At 38.4% G+C, this 12,660-nt stretch overlaps 1 protein-coding gene across 2 annotated transcripts in view; it reads left to right on the plus strand.

Annotated features, from left to right (window-relative positions):
- Positions 1-238: 238 nt before the first annotated feature.
- The window catches only part of LOC106878468 (rotatin), a 59,539-nt gene continuing 47,117 nt past the window's right edge, over positions 239-12,660 (plus strand). Inside the window, exons 1-11 of one of the 2 annotated variants that reach the window (XM_089364398.1) lie at positions 239-417; positions 3,352-3,539; positions 4,272-4,458; positions 5,143-5,259; positions 5,838-5,910; positions 6,724-6,838; positions 7,436-7,616; positions 8,655-8,820; positions 9,650-9,917; positions 10,621-10,803; positions 11,414-11,626. In XM_089364398.1, the coding sequence (XP_089220524.1) occupies positions 363-417; positions 3,352-3,539; positions 4,272-4,458; positions 5,143-5,259; positions 5,838-5,910; positions 6,724-6,838; positions 7,436-7,616; positions 8,655-8,820; positions 9,650-9,917; positions 10,621-10,803; positions 11,414-11,626 (1,746 nt within the window). In that variant the 5' untranslated portion in view covers positions 239-362. The remainder of the gene's footprint in view (positions 418-3,351; positions 3,540-4,271; positions 4,459-5,142; positions 5,260-5,837; positions 5,911-6,723; positions 6,839-7,435; positions 7,617-8,654; positions 8,821-9,649; positions 9,918-10,620; positions 10,804-11,413; positions 11,627-12,660) is intronic. The other variant, XM_089364399.1, reaches the window with a different exon arrangement.

The raw sequence follows: 12,660 nt of genomic DNA on the forward strand, positions 1-12,660 counted from the left end.
AAAACAGATAAAAAAAACGAAAATTGCTTTGCTCCAGAAAACGAAAGACTTTGCGACTATAAAGGCAACAAGGATGAAACTTTGGAAGTACCGAAACTAGAATTCTGCTTGCATACAAACTTTAATAGAAACAAATAAATTGCACCGGGAGTGGATTTGAAACCGTGTAGCATGCTCTCAAAATTCTCTCTTCTTCGTTCTCAAAAGTTAAAAAAAAAAAAAGTTCGCCACATGAATTACTGTTCTTAGTAGAACTCTTTATCGTTTTCACATCGTATGGCGCAGCTTTTGAAGCGTGTTCAGACAGCTCATTGTAGTCAGCAGCGCATGGCTTGCATTATTCCACATAGCTTCGCTCAAATATGCCCGTACTTCTCCGGGACGATGTGGACTTTGAAAGAATCTTCCAAAAACTCGGTACGTATGTTAAAATATTAACTGTTATGTTATTGGAAGGAAGAGAAAACTGGAGTTGAAGTCCAGTAGTCAGGTACCCATGGTTCCCTGTTATGTTTTATTTCGTTTCAACATGTTTAAATAACTGAACTGAACTGAAACACTGAAATTAAAATTTAGTTTCTACTTGAAATTACGAGCCCATATATATGTATATATATATATATATATATATATATATATATATATATATATATATATATATATGTATGTATATACATACATACACACAACACAATAACAAAGCTGTTTATGTTTAATTGACAATGTTTTTTTTCGGAGACTCACAATGTGTATACATATAGAGGCAGAGGTTTTGTTTAATCCAAGGGAACCCTCTTCAGGCAGATATATAATTAAAGGTGTTCCAGTATTTTGTTAATCCAGATTTAGTCTTAGTATATAACTAAAACTATTGCATTATCCAAGGTGTTCTGTCTGTGTTAAAGCCATAGTGAAGGATTTGAAATAGATTTAGAAGTTATTTTCAGCGGGTCAAGCAACCATATAGAAGCTCCTTTGGCTCGTAGATACGGAGGAAAAGAGATGGATAAGAAGTTTTAGGGAAGATTTGTTTGATAGATGGGTAAAGAGGCTGGTCGGTAAACCAGATTAATCACTAGCTAAATCAAATTGGTAGATTGTCAAAGGATAGACAGACAGGTAAACAGTTGTATGAACAAGCGACAGAAATTAAAACATTTGTGAATTTCGATAGGTTGTCATGCAGCTAAATTGTTATGGTGTTCGAAAAACAATTAGGCAGATTTGTAAATAAAAATTCTAGCAAAATTGACATGTCGAACCGAAAGAGAAACGAAGATATAGGTTGCTATGGGGGAAGCTTGGTTCTGCTTGCTTGTATATAGACATGAAAGAGGGTGTGTGCGTGTTGAAGTGTTTGTGTACGGGCGGACGCCTACGTCCCTATATACACATATAAACTTATAAAAATTCCTACGTCCCTCATCTTCTCTTCATACGGTCTGAAGAAGTCAATGAGATCTGTCAAAAAGCTTGTCCATGATAAATAATACCTGTTGACAATGACTCGTTTCTTTCTCTGATTCACTTTACGTGAGGTGTGTAGGTGAGGTTGAAGTTGTACAAATTTTAACTGGATATTTAGCGTTGATAAATCAAAAATTTTCGAGTAAAACCAACTTATTACAATGAGTTAAACGTACATATGCATTTACACACGCGTATACATATATGTGCACACGCATACAGACATACTTTATATATATACACACACAACAAAAAGTTAAACTCTGGTCATAGAGTCACCAAAGGTGCTTCTTTTCTGATATGTTTTTATTGACTAGATATATATATATATATATATATATATATATATATATATATATATATATATATATATATATATACTTTTATTAAAGCTGCAGAATTATCACAAAGCTTACTCAGAGTTCCACGTTCCCGTTCGTCTGACAGTTGTGACGAAAATTTTGCAGATTTAATAAAAGCATATTATTCTACCTTTGGTATACGAATATTTTTTTCCACTTATGTGAACACCTGTGTGTGTGTATCTGTGCTGGTACAGCTTTGTGATAAAAACTATGCTTCCCAATCACATAGTTCGAACTTCAGGCCCCCTGTGTGACAACTTGGGCCAGTGTCTTCCACTATAGCCTTGGGCAAACCAAAGCTTTATGAGTGGATTCCGTAGGCAGAAGCTGAAAGAAACCTGTTGTGTGTGTGTGTATTATATATATATATGTATGTATGTGTGTGCGTGCGTGCGTGCGTGCGTGCGTGTGTGTGTGTGTGTGGGGTGTATGTTGACGTCTCCTTGTATTGATATTATATAATTGTTGTAAAATGGCTATCACTGTCACACAAGGAGTGTCATTTATTTTGATATTCTGCAAGAGCATGCCTGTCCATGGGAAAATATTACTTTACTTGGAAACAGGTGAGAGTTGGCAACAAGGGCATTCATTATCACCAGTGTTGTGCTTTGCATTTGTTAAATGAATTTTGTTGTCACTACCTTCATCAGTGTCTTGGATTGGTGTACACAGACATGACAGAAGTAAATAGACACCCTTGTAATCATTAAAATTTATTCGAACTTGAAATTATACATTTAAATTATGTATTAATTGTTATAATGTGAATATTTAATATTTAGTAGACATGCCCTTTGCATTTTTCAATGCAAGGACCCTATTAGGCATGTTATTGATCAGATGAATATTCTCTTGTGGAATTTCTTGCCAAGTTTCATACAGTAATCTCTAAAGATCTGGCTTTGAGGATGCTTTCTTGTTCTTTTTATGAAATATCTTGTCCATCATGCCCCAGAGGTGTTCAGTAGGGTTCATATCTGGTGTCATTATGTCGCAATCAAAAATGAACCGCATAGTGGGATATAGCTAGTGAACACATGTCTGACATGTCATGTTCACTGAATTCATCAGATGTATGTTTCACCTGTTAACTACTATCAGGCACATATGTTCACTAACTGTATCCCCACTATCAGATACATGTGTGATCTGCTCACTAGCTATAATACACTGTCAAGTACATGTTCACTTGTTGTACATTGCTATCAGACACATGTTCACTAGCTCACCAACTACTCCTTACTATTGGACATATATCTGATAGTCTCACTTGTTCACTAACTCTATTCCATGACCAAACATCATGTTCACTGACTCCGTCAGGCATGTTCACTAGCTATATCTCACTATCAGACACATGTCTGATAACGACACCTGTTCATTGACTCTACCTAACTATGAGATGCACATCCCGCATGTTTACTGACACTATCCCGCTATCAAACATAAATATCACTTGTTCACTAAAATTCTACTGTACCATGTGTTAATTAATGAATTTCATTTTCCATCTCAGGACATGAACTGGAAGAAATCAGAGTCCGAGCATTGAAAAACATTGTCAGTAAACTAAACTATGGATTGGTCTGTCTGTCAGACCTGGTTCAGGAGAAACACCTGTTTATTCGCTTATTGGAATGGTTCAACTTTCCCAGTGCTCCAATGCAGTCAGAGGTGCTTGGGTTGCTGCATCAACTATCAGAGGTAAGACAGGCAGAGACCCCCCCCCTTTTTTTTATATTTCTTTTTTTCTCTAACTGGTACACTGTAGGTCCCAGCATGATATCAATTTGTAGCAACCAGATTGAAGGTATCATGTTAGCTCATTGAACATCCTTGATCTGTTCAGTTTCTCTGAGATCATATAGGGTATGAACCAAAGATTTTGGCTTGTAAAGAAAGAGATAATTCTTTCTATGATAGGCATAAAGTCTGAAATTTTGTCAGAACTAGTTGATTACATCAACCCCAGTGCTCATCTGGTACTTATCAACCCCAAAACCACAAACATATATATAAACATGCACATATGATGTTCTTTTTCAATATCCATCTGCCAAATCCACTTACAAGTCTTTAGTCAACTCAGGGCCATAGAAGAAAACACTTGCCCAAGATGCTATACAGAGGGATTGAGCCTGAAACCATTTGATCAGGGAGAAATTTATAGCCATGCCTACATCTACACACACACACACTCACACACACACACACACTCACACACACACACACACACACACACACACACACACACACACACACACACACACACACCTGTTATGGTATACATTAAAAACCCCAGTTTCAGCAATGGTAGGTACCAACAATCCATCCATTTAGGGGTCTGTTCCTCCTCACTCAAATTGCTGTATATTATATCCAATATCATTTATATTAAAATCTTAGCTGTTAATTAATATATTGTTCTTTTCACAGCATTCTACTGCATGTGAGAGTCTTCGAGAAATTGGTGCTATAGACTTCTTATCTCATTTGCGAATGGACTCTCCCACATCACTGAAAGACAAAATTGATACAATTCTTGAGAATTTGATGAAGATCCCAGATTTAGATCTGAAATCAAATGGATGCGAACACATCCATTATCAACAGGCTTGCTTTGGTAAGTTTGCATCAGTATATTTCTTCTTTTCTCTCACTTCTATGCTGCTGATATCACTTTCTACACATGTAGCAAGAACACTTCTGTTCAGACTTCACTGAATAGAGACATCAAAACCACCCTTCACTGGGGATACATCATCTTGTCTCTTTCAAAACAATCACTATAGACATTAAAGAAGCACTTTATTCTAATGCTTCCCAGTTAAGAAAATTTTCAATTGAAGCTCTCAGAGTTGCTATAGATACTAGGTGGGTGTCATAATCTTTGATGTTCTCTAATACTAACCTTATATGTATATAACTTTGCAAAAACTCTATCCCAATGTCTGGGATGAGTTTATATTATATTTTTTAGCTCAGTAGGTAACATTACTATCTTTCTCTTTATCTCTTTAACAACTACTCATCGCTGGTCACAATGCACTTCATTTCTTTCTCTGATTGTACCCTCTCTCCCATTTTTCTGACTAACTTGTTTGACAATGTCATCTTTTGTGAACTATACGACAATGGTACCCACATACAGCTAGGTAGACTGGGCTGTTGAGAGTTGTGTTGGTTATAGACAGAAACAGCATTGGTGACTTAATGTTAATCACTGACTTCTAAACTTTGTTCATTAATATATAACCATCATGAGACTCTGATCATTGAAAGTGATTGTTAACTTTGTGTATTGTAGATCCAGTTTCTAATGCTGATCCATGTGATCCACAGACAGCTGAGAATGACAATATTGAAGGAGTGATGTATGAAGACAATGTTGGTTCAAACCTAACAAGGGCTAAACCAGGCTCAGGTAAACCTTATTTTGTTTTTTTGCTTTTATTTGTGGAGCTTCTAGATTGGTAAAATTGGTTACCATATATGGACAAACAGATTGGGTGGAAAGAAGGTGTATGCATCTGGAAGCATGTCAGCTTCTGTGTGTGTATGTACTTGCATGTGTGTGTGTGTGTGTGTGTGTGTGTCATGGAGTTGTAACTAGCTGTGTTGGGGCTCTGCTTTGAAGGGCTTAGTTGAACAAGTCAATCCCAGTACTTATTAAGTGTGGTTCTTATTCTGTTGGTCTCTTTTGCCAAACTGTAAAGTTATTGGGACATAAGCAAACCAACACCAGTTGTCACGTGGAGTTGAGGGGTGAACAAATACAAAGGTGCGCGCATGTGCATGCACACACACACAGTAAGCTTCCATACAATTTCCATCTACCAAATTCACTCACAAAACATTAGTCAGCCTGGAGTCATAGTAGAAGACACTTGCTGAAGGTGCCATGCAGTGGAACTGCACTTAAAATCACGAGGTTACAAACAGAGCTTCTTAACCACTCAGCCATGCCTATGCCGAATTATTATATTTTTTAATCTTCTGTAGGGTTTACAATGAGAACATTTCCTTGGCTGACTTTAACTCAAACTGACCGACATGTTTTGTCTTCTACACATAGGTAAGTAATCATTGATCAAGTTTCCCTCTATTGATTTTTGTTTTCATTGATACATTTTACTTTTATATTGATTTTATATTATTGTTTTTAATGTCTCTATGTTCTGAGTTCTTCATGTCCTGGGTATGACTTTTTTAATCTCATCTGGTAGTGGGTCCCTGGTTCAAGAGTTCCAAGGTTTTGAGAAGTGTAGAACCACCCTTTAGCCACTGTTGTTCCAAAATCTACTCTGATTCAGGGTAGCACCTGTCAGGGTCCATAACATGCTATGGAGGTAACTCCAAGCACAAATCCTGACTACCTTGTGATTGCTTTGGGAACAGAAAAGGCTTGGGGAATCAGACTCAACGACAAATCACGGAATGGAGTCCATCAGGTGGTTTGGTGCCCTCTTGGCAGCTCCAGGGTGGGTGGAGCTCTCCAGTGCTGATAGGCAATTCACCTTGGAGAAGGCCACTCCTATGTAAAACCTACAGCTTACTGGTCACTGCAGCCATCTTAGCCTGCTGAGCCACTGTGGTCAGATCTCCAAATCTAAAGAGTGGGATTGGAGTGCTAGGACTGATTCTTTGAAACTACTAACCATGAACAGGAAGAAAAGCCCTGCAATGTCAAAGATCAGTTTACTTAGCTACATGAGGGTGTGCCACTCTTTCTCATGATATTTGGCCATAAAAGAACACTGCCATCTGCTCCGAGTTCAAATCCTACAGAGATTATCTTTGCCTTTCTGTCTTCTGGGGTTGATAAAATAACACATGAGTCAATTTCACACTGGATTTATAGAACATTGACTATTTTTCTTTCATGCAGTTTATTCCAGAACAAAGACCCCCATGAACTGGCAAATACCTGTGAATTTCTCAGAGATGTTGTCTTTTATGATTTTCCTGCTGAAATTTTCCTTCAGAGACCACAAATTACTCAGGTAAAATCTTAGTGTTGAGTGGAATATATTTTAGGCTGTTGAGGGCAGAGAGAAAATTATTTTACCTCTTCAGCAAGACATCTGCTTCACTTCCTCTATTATAATGCATTTTTTTGTACGACGGTACTAGTGAGGTCACCATGTAGCTTGTGAGACTAAAATCCCCTTTGACTGAGTGAGGCTACGGTAAAGAAGGTGGTTTTATGCTAGGAGACGAGGGGTTAAATTATGAGGGAATGGACACAGAACAGAACAGGTTTCTTGCTGCAGGAGAGCTACATGACTGTGTATTATTGAAGAATAGTGGAACTAGAAAGTGATGAAAATGGTGATGATGTATCAGGGTGAATTCCCAGTGTGCAAGGTGAGAAGTGAATGAGGACAGGAAAACAAGGAGTGCAGGTGGATAATGGGAGAATGTTGGAGATGGGAAATGTGTGAGGGGTGAATATAATGAAGAACAAGTGTTGGGGTATGATAAATAAGGAAGGTAGGGAAGAGTAGGTGACAACTGTAGAAATTAGGTCAGGTTGAGTGGTGGAGATAGTGAATGGTGAGTTGTTTTGATATCTTTTCTGTTTTCATTTCCTTTTATAGAGTCTTTTGGAAGTCTTGGAGCTCTCTTGCAAGCAAATTACTCCACCTTTGGACTATAACACCTTTTTAAACCAGCCAAATTTACTGGTTCAAGTCAGCCGGACGTTGAGAAGTCTGACCAGTTGCTTACATACACGATTAAAATACCACCAGGACCCAGCTTTTTATACTCCCAAACCAGGTCAGTTGAGCCATCATCATCATTATTTAAAGTTCATGTTTCGTGCTGGCATGTGTTGGACTGTTTGACAGGATCCAACAAGTCCAAAGCATCATGCTCCAATATCTGCTTTGGCATGGTTTCTATGGCTGATTGTCCTTCCTTAATGCCAGCCACTTTATGTATTGGGTGGGGTTTTATTTTCAGGGCACTGGCACATATGAGATCATTACACAACCTACAAGACTAAGATTCCCTTTAAGTGGAACTACAGTAAAGAGGGAGGCAGCTTTATGCTATGGAATGAAGGGTTAAAGTATAAAAGATAGGCTAGAACACAAGAGGTTTCTTATAGTAAAGCTGCACGGCTACTTATAGAAGAGAGGGTATGAGTGATTGGGCCAGGACTGGAAAGAGATAAAAATTGTGGTGGTCATGTATCAGGGTGTACCCTCAAAATACTAGGTGGGTAGAAGTGAATGGGGCCAGGGGAATGAAGTGTGGATGGGTAGAGGTTGCAAGGGTCTATGGGGGAATGAGGGATGGCTAGAGATGGGGAATGAGTGAGAGGTTGAATATGACAAAGAACAAGTGTTAAGGGATGATAAGTAGGGAAGAGGGTAGTGGCACGTCAAAGCACCCACTACACTCTCGGAGTGGTTGGCATTAGGAAAGGCATCTGGCCATAGAAACTATGCCAAATCAGACTGGAGTCTGGTGCAGCCTTCCAGCTTGCCAGCCCTGGTCAAACTGTCCAACCCATGCCAGCTGTGTATTTAGTGCTTAAATTTGATGGAGACTGTTGTCAGCAGGCAGTTAAGCTTAATGATAAAGTACTCGGCCAGTCTCTGAGAGATGCAGGTTTCAGTCCCATGGCTGTTTGTTGACAACCTTTCATCTTATAAGGGTAATAATACCCAATTTTTCAGCTGCTTTCACAGCAATACTGCATTTGAAATATTACTTTCTTGTCTGTATAATACTGTAAATATGAACCCCTTTATGCCTATTGTGAAATAGGCATGTTTGAGTCTATATCAGCACTGTATATCTTCACAGATGTTTGGTCCAACATCTCAACATTATCGGTGCCTTCTCCAAATGGATCAGCTTTCAGCCACTCCATACATTCCAATGACACTCGCTTCTCTGCTCTGGGTAAAAGTGATTCTCGTTGCACAGGCGATGGCAGAGATGGAGACACTTCTATGTCTTCAGTAGAGAGGTAAGCAAACATTTTATTATTTTTATGTGTTAGTTAGGAGAAGAATGGGAGTGCTCTGACCCTTATCGGGGTCTGTATGATTTGTGGGAGGAGGATAGCCTTCAACCAGAAACTTGGCCAGAACTTAGCCCTCAGTTTCTTTTTGTTTATTATAGTCCTCCAAGTGGTGGTTCATAGAAAATCTGAAGTGTTGATAACCTGGTTCTTAATATTGTATCTGTGGCAAACCTGAAGAAGAAATTTCAGATGCAGAAGCAAAACCTGGAATCAAGAGATCTTAAAGTAAACTTAGCAAAGATTGAAGTTTTAGTGAGAAGGAGTTGCATATCAGGGAATTGGTCACATGTGATATGCAGAAAAGGAGTTTCCATAAATTCCATATAGTGTATCAGTGTACACTATAGATGTATAAGAAGTGGAGTGGGCTCACAGGCATTGGTGGCAATAGTAGATTGATGGAAAGTGTGTCAGATGGGCTGTGCTTATTCTCTTGTGTGAGATTAGTGTGTTGCCTGGTTAACATCACCACATGGCCTTGGGTGCTTTAAGCAGAGTCCATTCTTGTTTGCAAGCATTCATTCCAGGTTGTCAGTGTAAGGACAGATTTGATATATTAATTTGTCACTTCCTACAGGAACAACTTGGTGTGTTGTAGCTTCTTTCTCCCTGTTGTTTCACCACCAATTTCAGAATCCCTCCAAAAGGTCATGGATGTTGTTGCTTATTCATTTGATTCTGTCATTGGAACCCTTCTCCCAAACATTGAAGAAAATTTCCCATTTTAAAAGTCATTTCTTTCTTTCCTTGTTTCTCCTTGTGATCCATGCAGGTTATCTTCTCAAATGATCTTAGATGCCTCCTTACAGGCAACAGATGAGCTAGAAGTGGAAAATGTACAGACATTACAGCAGCATCAGATCACATTACCAGTTTATTGTCTTGACTTAATCTTCACTAGCCTTAGCTTACTTAAAAAGTCTTCCCAGTTGTCGGATGTGTCAGCTCTTGTACAGTTGCTGCCAAACACGATGGTACTTCTCTCTGAAAGTATTACTGTTGAGATTTGGAGCAACCAAAGTGAAGCTGCAAGGAAAATTGTAAGTATTCAGTTAATGTTATTCCCCTCTCTATCAAACATAGAATATTCTCTATAATTTTAAGTAGTCTGTGTCTGTAAACCTCTTTCTTTTACCTTTTATGTGGTTTGATCATTGCTCTCCTGCCATGGTTGGGCACTGTCTTGAGAGATTTTAGCTGAACAAATCCACCAAGGTACTCATTTGATACTTGTTCTTTCACTGGTCCCTTTTGTTCTACCACTAAGTTACAGTAATGTAAACCAACCAGCTTGTTAAGCCATGGAGAGGGACAAACACAAGGGGACACACACACACACACATGTGTGTGTGTGTGTACATACATACTTACACATCTATATTGGGCTTCCGTGCAGTTTTCATCTACCAAGTTCATTCATAAGCCATTGGTCTTCTTGAAGCAGTAGAAGATAGTTGCCCAAGGTGCTACATAGTAGAACTCATCCCCGAACCATGTGTGTTGGGAAGCAAGCTTCTTACCACACAGCCACACCTGCACCCTTGCATCTTCTACAAGGATACCAGAGAGAATGTTGTTTGTCTAGCCTGCACTATTCCTAAGAGAAAGGGGAAAAAAGGATGGAATGGTGTTGTTTAGAATAACCTTTGGTCATGTGTCTGTTTACTCTATCAGGACTGACCTGGGGTTAAACAGCAACAAGGTAAAGAATCTTTATTCTTATTGTTTGTTTATTGTTGTCAGGTGAATAAACTAAAGGACTGTATAGAGTTAATATGTGAACTTCTGCAGCAGCATCACCATAGAAACCAACTCTTTGAAAATCGTAAAACCTCGCAGGAACTCATTGTGAAATCCAGGCAGATATTTATTGCTCTCAGCTGTTTTCTGGTTTCTTTCCTGGAGCAGTTAGTTACCATAGAGAAGGTGAGTATTTTATACATTTTGGTTTCCATAAATATTAGTGTTGAACCTTAAGGAATAAAAAAAAACGAATAGGGAAAATTCCTCAATCAGAAAAAGAAAGATAGTGCCGGTAACCTTTATGCAGGACTTCAGAGGTAAACGGTGGTGATGGTGGGAGAAAAAAAGTGGAGTCTGGTGACAATATTATACAGATTGCTGTAGCAGGAAACAATATACCAAGATTCAAATGCTTGTGGTACTTTGAGTGGCAGCACTCTGCTCAAGGGCCGTCTTGTAGTGTTAAACCAGGTGATAAATTAAGCCTCCTCCTAGATGACTCTGCTAAAGTCATCCAAACGTCTGATGGTTGTGCTAAACCATGTGACAATATTATCAAGTCTCTTATGTACAGGTATAATCTATCTGACAAGCTTCTTGGTGGTTTTTGTCAACCCTGTTTTACTATTGTTCGCTAAATACCATAGAAAAAGACAAACTAAAAACTATGCATACTTACAGTTGAATTTGTTTTTGTTATTCTTGTTCTAGTTGTTTATCTCTCTGGTTTTTTTTTTCTTTTCTCCCTAAAATGCTGTTTTATAAACAATTTCTATAATTACCAATGTTTCAGATCCAGTCTTCAATGCCAGAAATATTGCCCACTGCCATAGAACTTGTAGCCTTTGATGAGTGTGTGTCACAGATGTGGCCTGATCTGCATGCTGCTATTTTGGGTTACTTATATCAATTAGCCAACGAAAAATACTGTCTTTACACACACACAGCAAGAGTTTGCACTTCTTTACAACGTACTTGCTGTTTTCTTGCAAAAGTTAGCCAAGTGGTAAGCATTTCATTGTTGTAGATCACTCCCTCTCCTATCCTATCCTAGCTCTCCATTAACAGAGTGGTTGAGAGTTAAATGTACACCAGGATAGGATGCCAGTAATTCGAAGGTAGCAGTCCCTGATGATTTAATATGTTCTTTTTTGGATATTAGATGACTATGTAATTTTGAATAAATTGTTGTACTCAAAAATACAATTAAAATGCCATTGAGAGAGCTTAGCATGAGTTTGAGGACTGGTACTCTCTCAGTTGTGATGACAAAGGTTCTAGTTGATCAGATCTATGGAACAATCGGCTCATGAAATTAATGCGCATGGGGTTGAGCACTCCACAGATATGCGCACTCTTAACAGAGTTCTCAGGAAGATTCAGCGTGATATAGAATGTCACAAAGCTGGTTGTTTGAAATTCAGGTACAACTCAGTTTTGCCAGCTGGGTGGACTGGAGCAATGTGAAATGAAGTGTCTTGCTCAAGGACACAACAAGCTGCCAAGAATCAAACTCGTGACCTTACATTCGTGAGCTGAATATCCTAAGCATTAAACTATGTGCCTTCACTTATGGGTTAGATGAACATATTAATCAAAGCATTGTTTTATAGCTGGATGCTCTTCCTGTTTCTAACCCTTACCTGTTTTCATCTTCAAAGGCACAAATCCAGCAGACAATTTGTTGATAAGGAAAATAGCAATAACATCATGATTTATGACTCAGTGATTTTTAAAGAAGTTCAAATATAAACAAGCATGCAGACACACACGCATTTACACATATGTACATATACAGGCTTCTTCAGTTGTCATTTAACAAATCCACTCGTAAGAATTTGATTAGCCCAAGGGCTATAGTAGAAGACACTTGCACAAGTTTCCTTGTAGCAGAACTGAACCAAAAACCATGTGGCTGGGAAGCAAATTTCTTAACCCCAGAGCCATGCTTGTTCCTTTCTTACTAACACTATTAGTATTATAACTAATGTGTTAAACTTTAAACAAGTTACACCATTCTATATAAATGTTAGTATATCT

Source organism: Octopus bimaculoides, chromosome 16 (assembly GCF_046866305.1).
Source record: "Octopus bimaculoides isolate indiv1 chromosome 16, ASM4686630v1, whole genome shotgun sequence".
Lineage (NCBI taxonomy): Eukaryota > Metazoa > Mollusca > Cephalopoda > Octopoda > Octopodidae > Octopus > Octopus bimaculoides.